This window comes from Pyrgilauda ruficollis, unplaced genomic scaffold, assembly GCF_017590135.1.
Source record: "Pyrgilauda ruficollis isolate IOZ18807 unplaced genomic scaffold, ASM1759013v1 scaffold13, whole genome shotgun sequence".
In the NCBI taxonomy this organism is placed as follows: Eukaryota; Metazoa; Chordata; class Aves; order Passeriformes; family Passeridae; genus Pyrgilauda; species Pyrgilauda ruficollis.
Genome location: NW_024511432.1, coordinates 14,451,727 through 14,468,663, shown reverse-complemented (window position 1 = coordinate 14,468,663; position 16,937 = coordinate 14,451,727). Strand labels below are relative to the sequence as shown.

Genomic DNA, 16,937 nt, shown 5'->3' with positions numbered 1-16,937 from the left:
AGCAGGGAGGGGATATTAATGCCATTACCATGGAGGAAAAAAGGTTCCTGATCTTTAAAACAGTTGGATCTTTTGACATACTGATACTTGGAAGGAAGTGAATGGCATCGCTTTAATATGTCACACATAAAATTCTTGATGGTGTTAATGGGCTTGTTCTGAGTCTTTGTCAAAACATATCTTCAGGACAACTTAAGTGGTGTTTGAGGCATCAGACTTCACTTTTGATAAAATCTGCTTAAACTTCTCGAGGTAATGGACCTAGTGAAGCTTCCCTGAGGCTAGTTCTATTTCTCCTTTGCTCCTAACATGTATTTATTTACTGCTTCATTTATGGCAGGCTAAGATGACAAATTCTCAGAAATGGCCTTTTAAAAATATGTTATCTAAAAGTTTTCACAGACTACAGAGAAAAAAAAAATTTCAAAAGAATATGAAAATTCTCTCCATTCCTCCACTATCTCACTTTCTTGTTAATGAAAATGCTTTTATCCCATTACCTGTTATAGCTAAGATATTTCCAACATTTTTGGTTCCTTCAAATACATGAACATTGAATACATGACCCAATATGAAATAAATGCACATTGTGAAATTAAGGAGTATTGATGAACTCAGACCACTACAACTCCACAGCCTAAAGAGAGGGTGGTCATAATCCCCATCAGATGACAGAGGGGTCCTGAAACTTCTTAAGGACTCAGTTGCTGCAGGTGGGGGTGGTTTGATGGAAGAACTGTACCCACAGGGAGGTCTGCAGGACCACTCACCATGCACACAGCATGCTGCAATGAATTTTGGAACTCCATAAATACATGCATCATTTTAGGCTGATTTACTCAAACCGTGGGGCCATCCACAAATTGGTACAGGGATCCAATACTGAACTCAACAGACACTCCACCACAACTAGTGATCCCCCCAAATCCACACTCAGCTGCCCCACGGGAGGCTGCAGGCACTGACCCTCATTAACACAGAGCTAAGTGGCTGGTGTCCAAGCCTCTTTAGGGACCCAAACCAGGACAGTCCCAGGGAGCTCTGCTGGGTGGGTGCCTTGCAGGACACCCTGTGCTCATATTAAAGGATTAAGCTTCCCACAGGAACCAGCGAAGACCAGCACTGATCACCAGGTAAAGATCTGTTGTATAAAGGCTTAAAAGTGCTCTACAGCAGAGTCTCAAGCTTGTGTTTCGTGCTGCAAAGGTGTGTTCCACTCGTGAGGCGGCTGCCCGCCCACATGGTTCTTGTGACACCAAGAGTGCTCACTGAGCTGGGCCGGAGAAAAACTTCAGGACACGGAACAGGGAAGGTGTGACTCTGCACACTGGGCTCCCCAGTGAGGATCAAGACCTGGGCATCTCGAGTGGAGATTTAATCCACAATGCCATGAGCTCTGGAGCACAGAGGGTGGCTGCTCCAGACAGCCTGGCCTCAGACTCAGCTCAGCGGGCTTCAGGCTCTGAGCTGGCCTAAGGTGACAGTAGGGCTGTTCAGCCTGGAGAAGAAGAGACTCAGTCAGGAGTGATCTTATGCCTTTCTTCAACTACCTGGACGGAGGGTGGAGCCAGGTGGGGATCTGGGGACCGAGCTTTTCTCCCAGGTAACGAGTGACAGGACTTACTAAAGCTGCACGAGGGGAAGTTGAGGCTGGACATTGGGAAGAATTTCTTCACAGAAAGATGATTAGACATCGGAATGGACTGACCGGGGAGGTAGTGGAGTCCCCATCCCTGGAGGTGTTTAAGGACTGGACGTGGCTCTCAGCGCCATGGTCTGGGTGACAAGGTGGAGATGGGTCACAAGGGTGAACTGTGTGATCTTAGCGGTCCTTTCAGCCGGCCCGGTTCTGCGATTCCTGCCGGGGGCTGCTGCTGTCGCGGGGCGCCGCGGGGGCGGCGCGGGGCGGAGGGCGCTGCGCAGCCGGTGCAGTGCGGCGGGCGGGCCCCGGCGGCTCCGCGGCCATTCCACACGGCGGCACCGGCCTCGCACGGCGGCACCGCGGGAGCCGCCGCAGCCCCGCCATGGCCAAGGAGGGAGCGCAGCGAGCCGAGGAGACGGAGCAGATGATCGACAAGGAGGGCGGCAGGGAGGCGGCCGAGGGCGGCGCGGGCGGCAGCCTGCGCGCCGGGGACGCCAAGGAGATGCGAGCCGTGGTGCTGTCCGCTTTCGGGGGGCTCAACAAGCTCCGCGTGTCCAAGAAAGCCATGCCGGAGCCGCAGGAGGGCGAGCTGAAGATCCGCGTCAAAGCCTGGTCCAGTATCGCCCCTCGCCCTCTCCTTGCCCCGGGGCGCGGGCGGGTGCGGAGCCCGCGGCGCCGGGCGGGGTGCGGGGTCCCGCGGTGCCCTGCGGCCGGGCATCGCTGCGCTCCGAGCGCGCCCTACGAGCCCCGCAGCCCCGGCTCTGGCGCCGACTTCCCTCACCTGTGGCTTCCCCGCCGGAGCCCCGCTCCCGGCCGCCGCCGCCCCGTCCCTTCCCCGGCTCAGCGCTGAGCTCGGGGCTCCCCGGTCCAGGGCGGGCAGCGGGGTCGTGTGCGCTCGGCACGGCTGCTAAGGGAAGGAGATTGGCCGTGGTACTTCACGCTACCAGCTAGGGAAAGCCTGGCCAAGTGCGTTCGGGGTTTGGGTTTCTGTGAGAAATGTGGATGCCAGGTTGTGCGTGTTGCTCAGCACCTGTCTCTTTCCCTTCTGACACGCTGGCTGTTGTTTTTCTCCTGGGAATCACTTACTTAAGTCAGCATCCTTTTTCATCGGAGCTGCTGTGGCAGAGTGGCCAGAGCTTGGGATAATTTCCCAGTGTTAGTCCCTGTGTCCAGGTGACAAGTGTCCAAGGTCGGGCAGCATCCTGCAATGAGTTTTCCTAGATGGCTTTTTTTCTCCTTTCCTTTCCTTTCCTTTCCTTTCTTTATTTTTTTTTTATTCACAGACAAGCAGAGCAGACTGTTCTTCCTAGATTGCTGGTTCTTAGTGCACGTTCTTTCATGAAAGTAGGATTAATTTTTTTTGAGTGGCAGAAGCCACATTAGACTCTTACTACACAACTTGATGTTTACCAAAGACTGAATTAATTTTGCCTAGGATTTATCTTCTGTTGTCCTTTTCTGCTATATGAAAACATGGTGCTTCTGGAAGATAAATTCCAAGGTGAAGGCCAAGTTGTTTACTTTAGAAGGAACTTTTGTTAAAAATGTTACTGGTATGGGGGAGTGAGCTTGTTTTGAATCACATATCAGTGGATCTGTTTCAGTTCGGAATATCCTGGTAGGTTAATGCAGCTGAGTGTCTTGACCTGTTCAGATGCTGTACTTTCCATCCTGTTCTTAATGGGGCTCATAAAGTTTGTGACCATTGTGAGTATTCCCACTGCCAAGGTGTTGCCTATGAAAAATAGTGATATCCATTCATCTGCATGAGTACTAGTAAATAATGGGCTGGGATTTTTTGCATTAACATTTGGTATTAGGGTTTCTTTTCTCTTTACTAGCCACAATGGAAAATTCAAGAAATTCTGTGCTAAATGAGTAGAAGTAATGTTTCTTGTTTCCCAAGTGGTTTTTTTTCCCAGCCATTGGCTTAACAAAATTTAACATGCAAAACTAAAAATGTTATTAGCACATGGATATAGTTCTCTAAATGCATCAGGGATTTACTTTTTCCAGTACATGTATGAATTCCACTTTCATGAAAGCAGTAGCTGTGTATGTATCACAAATAGCAAGCTACCTGCACAAGAACGCTTGGCTGTAAAATAGAATTGTGCAGCCACAGCTGCAGCTGCTCTCCAGGGCTGCAGTGTCTGTAGGGCTGTGAGAGTTGCAGGCGTGCTGTTTGACATCAGCAGACCTGCTCAGCTGCTCCACAGGTGACTGCCAGGTTGCACAATGCCCCCTGTGTTTTGGGAGCTTCCCTTCCTGTGGAGGAGCCTGCAGGCGGGAGAGCATCTGCTTGTCATTCCTGACTGGAAATGGCCACAGGGCTGAAATGTCACCAGGTCACCCAAGTGTGCTTCCAGGCAAGGCAAAATCAATTTGCTGATCCTCTTGACCCAAGCCTGTAAATGCAGAGGATTGATTGGGATGATGATGGACTCGGGAGATCGAGTGAGAAAGGGGTTGGCTTTGCGCAGGGCAGCGTGCACACGTTGATGTGGGCAGTGCTGAACACACACTAGATGGGTTGTTCCAGTCACCAATACTTCTTACAAAACACGTATTCTGTTGAATCAGTCTTGTAGCTGACCACCACTAGAGATTATTATTATTTTGACTCAACAAATTGGTGGAGGAAAATAAGATTTCTTTTAAGAAGGATATGTACATGCTTGATAAATAGTATACACCAGTAGAACAACAAGTTCTGTGTGGTCTCTGAATTCCCTGTGGATAAAACTAATTGAATCACATGTTTAGACCCCTTAAGTTGTATGTATACACTTCATAGTGTGGTACTAGAAATGGAGGAGATGGAGGAGATGCTGCTATTAGCACTAAGCCAGATGAATAATTCTTTTGAAGGTCTGGGATATCAGTGATACAATTGAAAATGTGTCAGCTGAGATGAGTCATGTGTTAGGCTCATTCAGTGACTAAGAAATGGAACAGCCATCGATGTCCAAGCTGAGTCACAGCTTCTGCATATTTCCTGAAATAATTTTTGATTGATAATGATGAAGCAGTTGAAACTCCTGTGTTTGTTTGTATTGTAATTTGCAGGCAGCAGAACATTGGGACACAGAGTGTTTAAAAGATGAGACAAGTAGCTGGAATGAACGGAAGCCATGTTTCAGATGGGCTGTGTGAATTAGCAATGGTGTCCTATGATCACCTCCCTCTATTGTTCTTTTTTCTCTTACTGTTATTTTTTCCTTGTACTGCTGTACATGTGTATTATGAGGAATGAGCAGAAGTGACCCTTCTGACTCTGTGACTGTGAGATAAAGGCACTTTAAAAAAACTGGAGCAGATAAAAGAAATCCTAAGTGTAACAGAGCAGCGGAAGAGAATTGGTGTTGCTCCTAAAGGCAGTCTGTTCTTATGGTGTTGGTTTCTGCATAAAAAGCATGAGACCTGATAATTTTAAACCTTTCCTTTATGTATAGACATGGTTGGGTTTGTTGGGTTTTTTTGGGTTTTTTTGTTTTTTTTTAATTTTAAGATTGGGCAGTTTGCTGGCTGTGGTTAAGAGGAAGGATTTTAAGAATGCAAAACTTGATGGTTCTTTTGTTTGCTCTGTGGCTTTTCATTAATTTCAGTAATTAATTTTAGTGGATTTTTACAGTGAAATAAGAAAGACAGATCAGAAGCAGCACCTCTCCAAACCATGTCATGGAGTGTTCTGCATGATTTGGGATTTTGAAATGGAAGGTATTGGGCATCCTCAAGTGTATGGGATGGAACAAGGAGAAACAAATTGACTGTTGCTTTCCACACTTAAGAAAAGGGAAATAAAAATGCAGCAAAACTAAACCACAACTATAGAGAATAATATTCAAGGTCCTCAAAAGGACCTGGTGTTCAGGTAGAGCATTGCAGACTGAGAAAGTCAGATTCAGATCCAAGGATAATTCCATATTTGATAAAGTCTGCCTCCAGTAACGCACAGTTAATACAGTCTGTGCAGGTCACAGAGACATCCCTGCTCTGTCACAGGGATGTTCTTGCAGAACCCCTATGTCAATGTATTGATTATGATAATTCATATCCTTCCCTATTTTCACTTTAATCCAGCTCTTGATTTCGGATTAAAAACATGCTGTGTACTGTTTGTCACTGGATTGCTTTGCATTTACATTCTCCCTCTGCATATGCCCTTACTTAAAGTTCAGGAGTCACTTTCTCTGGCTGCACACCAGAGCAGGCTATCCTGCTTTGCAGTGGTACAAGAAATAAATTGTGCTTAATCTCTAAACCTACCACTCTTCATGAAACATATTTTCTGTGAAGTCAAACTTTTCCTGAGTGTGCTTGATTGAATCCCAATGAAAGAGCTGGGTGTCTTGGGTGTAGTTACAAAACTTGCCATCCATTTTTAGGCCCTCTTGGTTATTCTAAGGAAAAAAAAAAAAAAAAAAAAAAAAGCTGAGTTGAACAATACACCATAATCATGCTTTCAGATCTACTGATCTTCAAATTTTCAGGTAAAATAAAACTTCTGTCCTTCCTTCAACATGGCAAAGAATAGGAATAACGGCACGCATGAGAGAAGCAGGGATGCCACAACATGTGAGAGTAAAGGAGATGGAAGTGAATGAATAAGAAACTCTCTATAAAGTGACTAGTAATTATTAGAAAGCCTGGTCAACACTCCATGGTTCAACTAGTAATTAAAACAATAAGAACACATGACTTGATTATTGTTTACCTTATGTAGTGTGAGGTCTTGTAAGTTCACTGTAGTAGAGATGAACTCCCAATATAATTTTGCTGCCCTTTGTGCCCCTTTGGGGAAAAAACAGATGAAAAAGAAATGGAACTAGGACAGAATTGAACTGCCAGTATTATATCATTAGATGCAGAACTGAACATGTGTCTTTTCAAAAACTGTCTGACAATTTACTTCATGAGAAGGAATCTATTTGTGATCATTGTCATGAGCAAAGAGCAATGGCCTTTGCATATCCACCTGTCTCCTTCTTGCCTACTTGTTATGACACCACGGGGTGTGTTCCTGCCCAGGTTCCCTCATCTCCGTCCTGCCTCCAGCTGCCTTTCCTAGCAGGAATGTAGGGGAAAGTTAACTTTTTGTAAAACACTCTTGTGTGTGAAAGATGCTTTTAAAAGACCATTGCTGAAATTAATGTACACAGACAGTGGTTGCCACCATCAGCGCTGTGGAATTTTTGTGGTTTGTTTTGGAATTTTTGTCTGTTTGTTTGTTCCTTCTCCAAACAATGGCTGCCTTGCAGGCATTTTGCTGTTTGGAATTTCTCTTTCATATCAACATCACAGCGGCAATGTAGGAGGTGGTCTTACCCACTGAATAAGAAGTGATCTTTCCAAAATAATTTCAAATTTGCCAGCTTAACTCTGTGAAAACCCCTCTTAACCTTCCATGTGGTTGACATTATAAGCTTTGTGTATGAGTATTTTGAAAGGTGTGGGTTCAGGTTGCTCCTAAACCCTCCACCACAATTATGAGTGCTTACATTTGGTGGGATTTCCTTCCCCCTCCCCAGTGACCTACATCCCATGAATGCCATGCTGTTCCTGTGCTAGGGCTGGGTGTCTGCTCTGTCTGTTAATTTGTTGGGTCTGTTCAGTCTGTCTGTGTCTTGATTAGTATCTGACTAAGGCTGCATCTAATAAATCCTTGTGCCCATCAGTAATGTGGTGCATCCAGGCAGTTGCTGCTATCATGTGTGAGTAGGACTGGCTGTGTGCTTGGCTAACCATAAAAACAGGGCTGTGTTTTAAAGTTTTAACTATGGCATTAAGGCCAGTAATCAATATATGCACATAGTAGATAAGTAGTGCCTTTTTTCTTTTCTTTTTTTTTTTTCTGTGTCTGCCTAGAAAACCATAAATTTTTCCTTTATACAGTTGCATACAAAAGACAATGCAAAAGTGCTTTAGGATTTTTGCAAAGCTGAGACTGCAGGGAAAGACCTGTATTTTTTTTCTGAGCATCTAACCTGACGACTTCAAAGATCTTAATAACTTTTGAAAAAATGTACAGTCATGATCCAGGAAGGAACAGTTTTAAAACAAAAGCCTATCTGGTGCTTAGTAAGTTCATGCCAGAGTTTGGACTCCTGCCTGAGACAAATACAAGATGCATTCCTGGGGTCACACCAAAGGTTAGGACAGTAAGATCATGTTAGGTCATTGGGCTCCTAGCCCCAAATAACTATAATGTGTGAGGCTTGGGGTTTTCTTCTTAAATTGACCTGGCTTTCCTTGCCAGCTAGTAGTGCACTTGTAGCAATCTCAGTGTTTCACTGCACTGGATTCTGAAATGCCCTGTGTGACTGCTGAGCAGTCTGGGGCTGCTGTGCTGTGCTGGCACATGCACCCTCTGCCCAAGGCTCAGCATCCCAAGAGTGGGAATGTCTGCTGGCTCCCAGTGACCCTGCAGAGCCCAGCTTTTCAATGCTGCCCTGGAGTTTTCTGGCTGTGCCTTCATTCGGGTCAAGTTTTCCTCCTCTGCTTTGATCTATGGTAATAGTCTTGATTTTAATTTTTCCTGTGTTTTACAGTGGTTTGAACTTTATTGATTTGATGGTGCGACAGGGGAATATTGACAACCCTCCTAAGACTCCGCTTGTTCCTGGGTTTGAATGTTCTGGAATTGTAGAAGCTCTTGGAGACAGCGTGAAAGGATTTGAGGTAATTTTTTTTTTCAAAGTGATAGTTATAAGTCCCATATAAATAATCATCAGTTTCTAATCCCTTCTGCTCTGCCAGTGACAGCAGCCTTCACCACCCTGCTGAGATTTGAAAGGTCAATTTTTCCTTGCTGCTTCCCAAGCATGAGAATGACCTCTTGAATTAGTTTCTGACTCCACCACTGTCATCTCCTTCAAATCCTTCCTGAAAGACACTTGTGCCATGTGCACATCCTGATGGCTAAATAGGCACTGGAAAGCATGAGTGATGTCCTTTAATAAAATGAAAGAAATTAAGTTAACTTGTTAAGTTTCCTTTCTTGGCCAGGTTTCCTGTCATCACTGCTCTTTTACTCAAAGCCCAGGTGCTGCTGATTCTGGTTCCAGCTTTTGAACTGGAGTTAACAGAGCCCTGTTTACAGTAAGCATTGCTTCTTACAACTGTGTGCATTAATGAGGTGCAGATTAAATTAGGATTCTGATTCTGGATATGGGACTTAGTCTGATTGCTCAGGAAAAATATCTATTTCACCTGACAGGTTGTGATAAATGACAGACATTTGATGTGTATAGTAAAGTTGTCATAAGTGGTTATGGACTCTTTGGTATCTCTTATGGCATATAAGCAGCATTTTGTCCTGCCTCCTATTCTGTTGTTGATATTAAACATCTATATTCACTGCAAACTTGCATTTTATTGCCTAAGCAGGTTGAAAATTTTGGAAATAAATCCTGAGTTAATACATGTCAATCCTATCTTAGTTATTTGCAGAGTCAGCCATGTCAAAAGCTAATAAAGTTTTCCGAATTCTTATAGCTGGATCTTAAGAAGATATAAATATTTTTATCTAAAGACAACATTTTTTTCTTCTCGAGCATCTAAAATTTGTCAGTTGGATGAAGATAATGGTCAGTTTAGTTTAAACTATGGTTTCAGTGGTGAAATCTTCTTATGGGATTTGTCTCAGTTCCCCTCCTGCCCCATCTCTGCCTTGAAACAAGTTGCAGTCTTTCAATGTATTTTGTTACAAACAACAGCTGAATGATAAGTTTGCCGTTTGAAAACCTTTTGTGCTTCAGTAGTTCTGCTCTAGCATCTGTACTTCATAGCTGTGCTCCATATCGAAGAATATTCTCTGAAAGGAGACTATTCTCTAGAAAACCCCTGCTCCAGATCAGCACTCTCATTTTTAAAGTTCTTGCTATTTTTAAAGGGCATCATAAGGCTACAGCATATGGTGCTTGTTTGAATAACACTGCACCTGACTAGATATACTGTGTCTCTTTTTGAAGTGACAGCTTTGTTCTGACTGTGGAGCACGCTTGTGCACTGGTGTGCTCCTGCCGCTGAAACAAACTGTATTTTACTTTTTACACATAGCCTTCACAGCCATGGCTGTGTCGGAGTGATCTAGAGAAGGGCCCACACTCAGAGTGACAGCTGTGCACGGGTGTGAATCCACCAGCAGGAGAACATGCCGTGAGGATGGTGGAAGAACGCTCTGTTGGTCTCTTTATGGAATCCTTGCACAGAGCAGGGGCACACCAGATGCTTGCTGTCTCCTCGACATGTGTTGTTACCTCTGTCCACAGCAATGGCCAAGACTGCACCCTCTATCTTCTGACCTCCTTTCCCTGGGTAAATCTCTTCCAGTTCAAGCCCTCCTAAAATAGGTGTAATGCCTATTCCTTCTGCCATTAAAAGAAATAGCTGCTTTCTGATGATGACAGCTGTATCAGGCCTGATCTCTCTCCAGTTTTGGGGGTGATTCTCAAGAAATGAGATCTAATCTGACTAGGCTCTGAATAGTGTCTGTGGTAAAATGTGGTATTTAGTGTTACCAGGAAGTGCCTTGGGAATCACCAAGAGGGACTTCTCTGCATTCTTTTTGGTAATCATTTATGATTTATGGCAAGGATATAGGGCATATTAACATCTGCACTAATTAATCCTAGCAGACTTTCTACTTTAGATGCTTCTTTAAGAGCAAAAGGGAACCACAGAGTGATTACCAGTGAGGCATTGTTAATTTGAACGTATTTCAAAAGGAGGAGGCATTTCAGTGAAATTGGAATGACAGCTCTGTTTCAGCCTTCTCATTCTAAAAGAGACAAACCTTCAGAACTGTCAGCAGCCCCTTAGCTTCGAGCAAACCTGCAATATCCCAAAGCAAAAGTGATGACTCAGGAGACCAAAATGTGCTTGTGCTGTAAATGTTTGCCTGAAGGCAAAAGTGTTGTGCTTTACTCCATACCTGTAGTTCCTAAAGCATTAAAGAGCATTGGTAGAATGTAAGAGAGTATCAGGCAGATAAGCAAAGTTATTTTAGAGGGACAGCTGCTGTTAGTTTTAGTTAAAACACAAAGGCCTGGAGTTTGATGCTATTCCTGTCTTACCCTGTGGCTCCATTGCAGAGCTCCTTTCATGGTTCAGGTTGTTGTTTTGGTTGGTGTATTCTAGAAAGGCAGAGGGTCTAAGGCAAGGTAAAAGATGCCATGGGGTTGCTGGTAGTGAGGAATTATTGGGAGTTTGTAAGAGTTGTGCCTGTGAAGATTTTAATACACACTGGGCAAACATTTGCTCAGTGTGGCTGTCCCTCGTAGACCCAGCAGCCCAATTTCTGCTTTAAATTAGTGTTGCTGTCCAAGTCTCTTGTGCCTTGTTGTTACTCTTGTCCATCTGAGAAGAGTCAGTATCTCTGCCTTAAAAACCTGAAGCTGCAATGAAGGCCAAATGCAAACAGTTGAGCTTGATGTGCCTGGACCCCTGAAAGGTTCCTAGGAGCAGCCAACTGTATCTAATATTTACAGAAAGCCTTTTTTTCTCCATAGTGAATTGTGCTTTCACTACCATATATTTTCAGAAGAAACTGAGCAGAGAAATGTTGCACTGGAAGATAATATTTCATTGCTCCTTTAAATCTTGTCAAATTCACTTTGTAGATTTAACAGCGCCTTAAAATCCAAAGGTATATTTTTGATGTTTAAGGTGGCTTATTTGAAGTTGTAGAACTAAATTCTGCTCTGACACATGGCTGTGGAGATTACAATCATGGGTATATCTTGGTAGAATCAGTTAATAAGATGGTAAAAATAGAGAGTGGGTACAGATGGTGTTATCTTCTGAATGAGAGCTTTTGCAACCCTTTCACGTGCTCCATTTACCAGAGCACAAGGCCTTCCCTTCTCAATCCACAGAGAGGAAAAGTACCTCTAAATTAGTGTGATGACTGAGAAAACAAAGTTAAAGTTATCCTAGGTATAATTTTCTTTATTCCATGCTTCTCATCCATGTAATTATAACCTTTCCCCCTCATCTCTTCTCTTTAGCAAAATTCCTGGTTATTGCTAAGAATGCTGTTTTCATTATTTACATTTGTTATTTGGGAGCTCTGCTAGCAAAAGATGATCTGTACTGGTGATGATAGAAGACTGCTCTATCAGAGAAGAGTGGAGCGAATAAAAAAATTTAAAAAAAAAAGGAAGAGGTGGCTTTAACTTCTTTTTGTTATTTTTGTTGACATTAGAAACAGTAAAAGCCCAAAGCTGAGCAGCTTAATTGCTATTTTTCCAAAGATGTGGTGCAGCTTTTTTCCTCACAGTCAGGCAGTGACCCACACCTTGAACAGGAGACTTGCAGGTCTCATAGGTTGCTCTCTACAGCCTCAACTGCAGTCAGATCCTCAACGTTGTTTTCTTCCTTCTTTGTAGATTGGAGACAGAGTCATGGCTTTTGTGAACTACAATGCCTGGGCTGAAGTCGTGTGTACCCCAGTAGAATTTGTCTACAAGATCCCAGATGACATGAATTTTTCCGAGGCTGCTGCATTTCCCATGAACTTTGTAACTGCCTACATGATGCTCTTTGAGGTTGCTAACCTGAGAGAAGGCATGTCTGTGCTGGTTCACTCGGCAGGAGGTGGGGTGGTAAGTTGGAACTTCTCTTCCTTTCCTGTCACTGAGTAACTGAAAGTCTGATGCATCTTCATTCCTGAAATGAGCCAGAACCTGCAGTTTGATGTGATATTCCTCTATGTGAGGGATTGCGCTGGGAGGAACTGCATCTTTTTTCCCATCAAAATGCTGATGTGAACGGTTGGCAGGAGCTTTTGGTGAAATAAAAATGTTATGGCTCTAGACTCTATGAAAAACATCTCATGGAAAAACCCCTAATTGGTTGTCAGCAGATCAAGGATCAAGCATTGTCTCAAATATTGCATTCCTGAACTTACACATGTTGTACTTCTACGTTAAAGAAGGGTGTAGTGAAAAGAATAAGCTCCCTGCAAAAGGTATTTGTATGTAACCGTAATCCTCTTTACAGTAAATGTCCCTCTCGGAATACTCCTGCACATATAATGTGTGAGTGTGTGTGGTGCTTTCTCTGTGACAGATTTTCTTTTCCCCTTCTCGTAGAGGGATTGAAGGCAGTGAAAAGTTCTCATGTGAGCCCTGAGGAAAAGGTACAAATTTGAAATTGTAGCCAGTGGTGGCTGCTGCATGTTGTAGTTTGGATCATTCCTGAGGAGGCATTCCTGTGTGGCACAGGCAAAGGATGAATTTGTGGGAATACCAGCCACACAGTGAAATAGAGTCGGCATTTTGCCGCGCCAGTTCCTTGAAGTATCTTTTAGGAAAAGTCTCTTTCTTTGGAAATTATTAAAGTTTTGTGCAAAACATTGTGATATTGACTGCGGACTTTTATACATTTGAAATTATGCAGTCCTTTTTCATAAGACAGATTTTATGAGCTGAGACCATTAGCAGATAGCAGCCTTTGAAACTCGAGTACCTTTCTATGTTCTTGTTGTGCCTTATTTATGCTAAAATAATGTTCTGTTTTCTGCTGAGGTCTGGTGGGTAGCCCCAAACACGCCATCCTTAATTCTGCACCCTTAGCCCTTCTTTCAGGTTCTCATATAAATGAAGGCTGTAATCAAAGGAATAAATTCATGAGTTCTCTGTACAAGGTATTTTTAGCCAGCCATAATCCCAGTGGCAGTGAAGGGTCGGTGCTGTTGGAACAGTGGAGTAAATGAATGGAATTTATAATCCTATTATGCTGGGGCACAGTCCGGCCCACAGTGCTGGGGCTGACTATTGTTCTGTAGTGTTCAATCTCTTCGTGTGGAATTCAGGGCTGCTAAAGCAGCATGAGGCCACACATTCAGGGCAATATTCTACAGGAATCAAAGTCTCAGCTGTAGCTCTAAGGCCATTTGCCCACCTGGCACTGTACAGCCCCTTTGTGGGCTGAGCGTACAGAATTAGCCCCAGAGCAATCCCTGCACGTACCTGTGTATCTAGAGAAGCTGAACCCCTCCTCCTTTTTCAGATTCCTGTGTTTCTTTCTCGTTCTGATCTCACTTTTCTCTGTTATTTCCTCCTTCTTTTCCTGAAGGACTGGTAATGCTCTGTTAAGGTCAGTTCTCACCTAGCTTCTGCTCTAGTGCCTCGGTGCTGGGCTGTTCCTGGAAGGAGCTGCTGGCTTCCTCTCTCATCCCAGCTGTTCAATGGGAAGCTTTTGGCTGGTCCTCTGCTGTGGCTGCTCCAAACCTTCTCTGAGACAAGCTAAAGGAAGGATGGGTCCTGCTTGGCTGCCTTGAACAAGGAGGAATCAGATCCATCACTTGCTAAGCAGTTAAATAAAGCAGAGTTTCCAAGGGAAAGGCCAGACATGCAGGAAGAGCAGCCAGGCTGGCAGTAAGGGATGGAGGGCTGTGTGGGATCCAGGGGGACTGCAAGGAAGAGGGAGACAGGGCTGGCCAGCCTGCAGGCCAGGATGCTGATCACTGTCCCAGGGGAGAGGGCCTCACACAGCCCCTTGTTTCTTGTAAGGGAAGAGCATGGAGAACAAGAATTGGAAATTTTCCCATCGCTTGATAGGTTGTTTAGGTAAAATATCACTCTGAAGGTGCGTGGATTTTTTTTCTTTCTGCTAAGCAGACATAAAGATTTCAGAGGGGTCTGTGTTACTCTAATAATCTGTCTATTAATCCTTTGAAAAATCTGACAGTTTCAGATCAAGCACATCATTCTCACAAAGGTCTTTCTTAATGAACAGAAAACTGGCACTGAAGCTGCTATAGAAAGAGTTATTTTTGTGCTGTTGCTTTAATAGATAGAATGCCCTTCCCCACTTCCAGCAAATCTGTCCAGTTTGTTTCTAAATGTCAGAGAAATTCCAGAACACTTTAATGAGACAATAGGCTCCCTGTGGGACTAGAAGTTTCTAATTGTTCATTTCTCATTATGCAAGATCATTATTTTAGCTGCTTCAGGCAGTTTATGAAAAAGAACTTGTTGCTTCAAAAATGTTTGTGAGGTTCTTTGTTCTGGCTACTCAGTCCTCTTTAGGAGGATCCTGCAGCTTTTTCAATAAGTGGAGACAGGCAAAATTCTCTAGGACCTTTACTCTTGTGTACTATCTCAGTTTATTTATGTGGCCTTCTTTTGTTGGTAGATACTTTTGGTAGTGAGGTAACTATAGCAATTGTCTTCCCATCTGTGCCTGGAGTGTGATTAGTAGCTTTAATGTCTGACAGGATGCTTTAGATAAGTCAGGTTATTTATTCCAGAAGTTCCAGGGAGCATCAGAAGATTAGGAAGACAAAAAGGAAACGTACCAAGATAGCCTGTCTTGGAAAAGGTCTCACACAGCTGTCTCTGTGTTCCAGGCTTGAATCATGCTCCATGTACCAAACGAGTGCCTTCCCTGCCCGCAGTCCCTGGGGAGGGCAGAGCATCCTGCATCTTCCCTGGTCCTGGAAGGAGAGCGGCCACTTGTGGGGAAGCACCTGGTGTCCCTGAGCCAGGGGACAGGAGGACACCCCCAGACTCTGCTTCTGGCCCCTGGGATATTGCACCCTTCCCTCAGGGGAGGAGGAGCTGCTGCAGTGCTCACAAGGGGGATTGAAGGGAGAGATGACATTTGGTTTTCGCAGGGTTTGCTTTTCATTTGGTTTTCAAGTTTTTCAGCTTGTTGATTTTGATTGCTTGGGAAAGGGGCGGCTTAGGCTTTCCTGGCTCTTTTTTCCTCCATGGGACAGGGGCAGTGGAGAGAGAGTGACTCTCAGCTCCCACCCCGGGCAGGGAAGGAGGCTGAAGATATTTCAGGAGCCTCCTCAGAAAGCACAGAGCAGGCTCACAGTGGCATTCCGTGATTCCCTCAGGCTCTGACAAGAGATGAACTTTTCAAGTCCTGCTGCTGACTAAAATCTAACAAAGTTGCCATTTGCTCCCCTTTCAGGCCTCTGCTTGGCAGGACACTTAGAACTTCTGATTAAACCGTCAAAGTGAGTATCAGGGCAGTTCAATAATTAACAAAAAATAGAATTGTCTCATACAAATAGAATTTAGTTGCTTTAAGCTACAGAAATGTTCAAGTGCCCTTCTGAACTGGTTGCTAAATCAGGGAGAAAGCCAGCTAACACTAAACATCATAAATAGACATTAATGCTGAAAATAATGACTTTGCAAGAACACATGACTTACTGTAGGACATATATTGGTCTGCCTTAACTGTACAACACTGCAATTAATGTTTGAAATGACTGTAAGGCAATGGAAGAGTAGCTCCCTTCACAAATACACTTCCCCATCTCTTTAAAGTGAAGCAAAATGACAACTGAGGAAAATACCCCAAGAAAACTGAGCAGTTGTGTGCACCCTGCTGGGACTGGTCTGCCCTAAGAGGCAATTAGTTCTTTAAAATAAAAACTCTCTAAGTCAGTGCATTCAGTGCAAGTCACAGCACAGGCTTGTATGAGGTTGTAAAGTTTTGTTCACAATTATTTATGTAAACTGTTGAATTAGTATAAATACAGGACTGTTGTAGTAAAAAAAAAAAAAAAACAATCGAAAAAAGCATTATGCTTTTCTCTTTGAGCTTCAATAAATCCAGTCCCTATTTCTATGATATCTACCTGGAAAATTAATTCCTCCAGGGCTTTATATTTGTGACAGAGAGCCATTATATCCATTTGCTTGTTTGTTTGTTCTTCATGTACTTCCTCTTGTGAATATTTAGAGCACAAAGCTTTGGTTATTTACCAAGATTTTGTAAACACCATTCTCATCACTTAACTCCTCAGACTCAAGGCAGAATTATTAGCCAATTCTTTAGCATTTTGATCTTGCAGATGCTAAAAATAAGCCACCTTCCATGCAGGAGCATTGATTGCTTCTGCTGAAGCTGTTGTCTGACCTTCCCTTTCAGGCTCAGCAGCAAAGGAAGTGCAAGCAGAGTAAGTTACAGATGCAGTTCTCATGTTTGAATTTGAAGGGTAAATCTGACTTGGCAACAGATTTAGGCCATCCTGGCAGGATTTGTTACTGCTTGGCAGGAGCCCTCTTTTTTATTGTGTCTCCCCTGCATATATTGCAAATATTTGAGGATGTGTTCCCAGCTGAATCACTGAAGTGGTGACATTCTATCTGACAAAGAACTGGCATTTCTTAGTGAATCTAGTCACCTGCTATCACAGACAGCATATAGGAACCCTTGCAAGAGAATGATCTAATTTCTTCCTGAAAAAACACCTAAGTTTTTATCCATTCAGATTCTCTCCACTCTGTCTTACCCAGTGAGAAAACTTTCCAGACTTTATTCATGG

At 43.7% G+C, this 16,937-nt stretch overlaps 1 protein-coding gene across 1 annotated transcript in view; it reads left to right on the top strand.

The window, feature by feature from the left end:
- The first annotated feature begins 1,930 nt into the window (after positions 1-1,930).
- The window catches only part of VAT1L (vesicle amine transport 1 like), a 55,498-nt gene continuing 40,491 nt past the window's right edge, over positions 1,931-16,937 (top strand). The window contains exons 1-3 of the mRNA XM_041458725.1: positions 1,931-2,254; positions 8,194-8,323; positions 12,034-12,249. Of these exons, the coding sequence (XP_041314659.1) occupies positions 2,025-2,254; positions 8,194-8,323; positions 12,034-12,249 (576 nt within the window). The 5' untranslated portion in view covers positions 1,931-2,024. The remainder of the gene's footprint in view (positions 2,255-8,193; positions 8,324-12,033; positions 12,250-16,937) is intronic.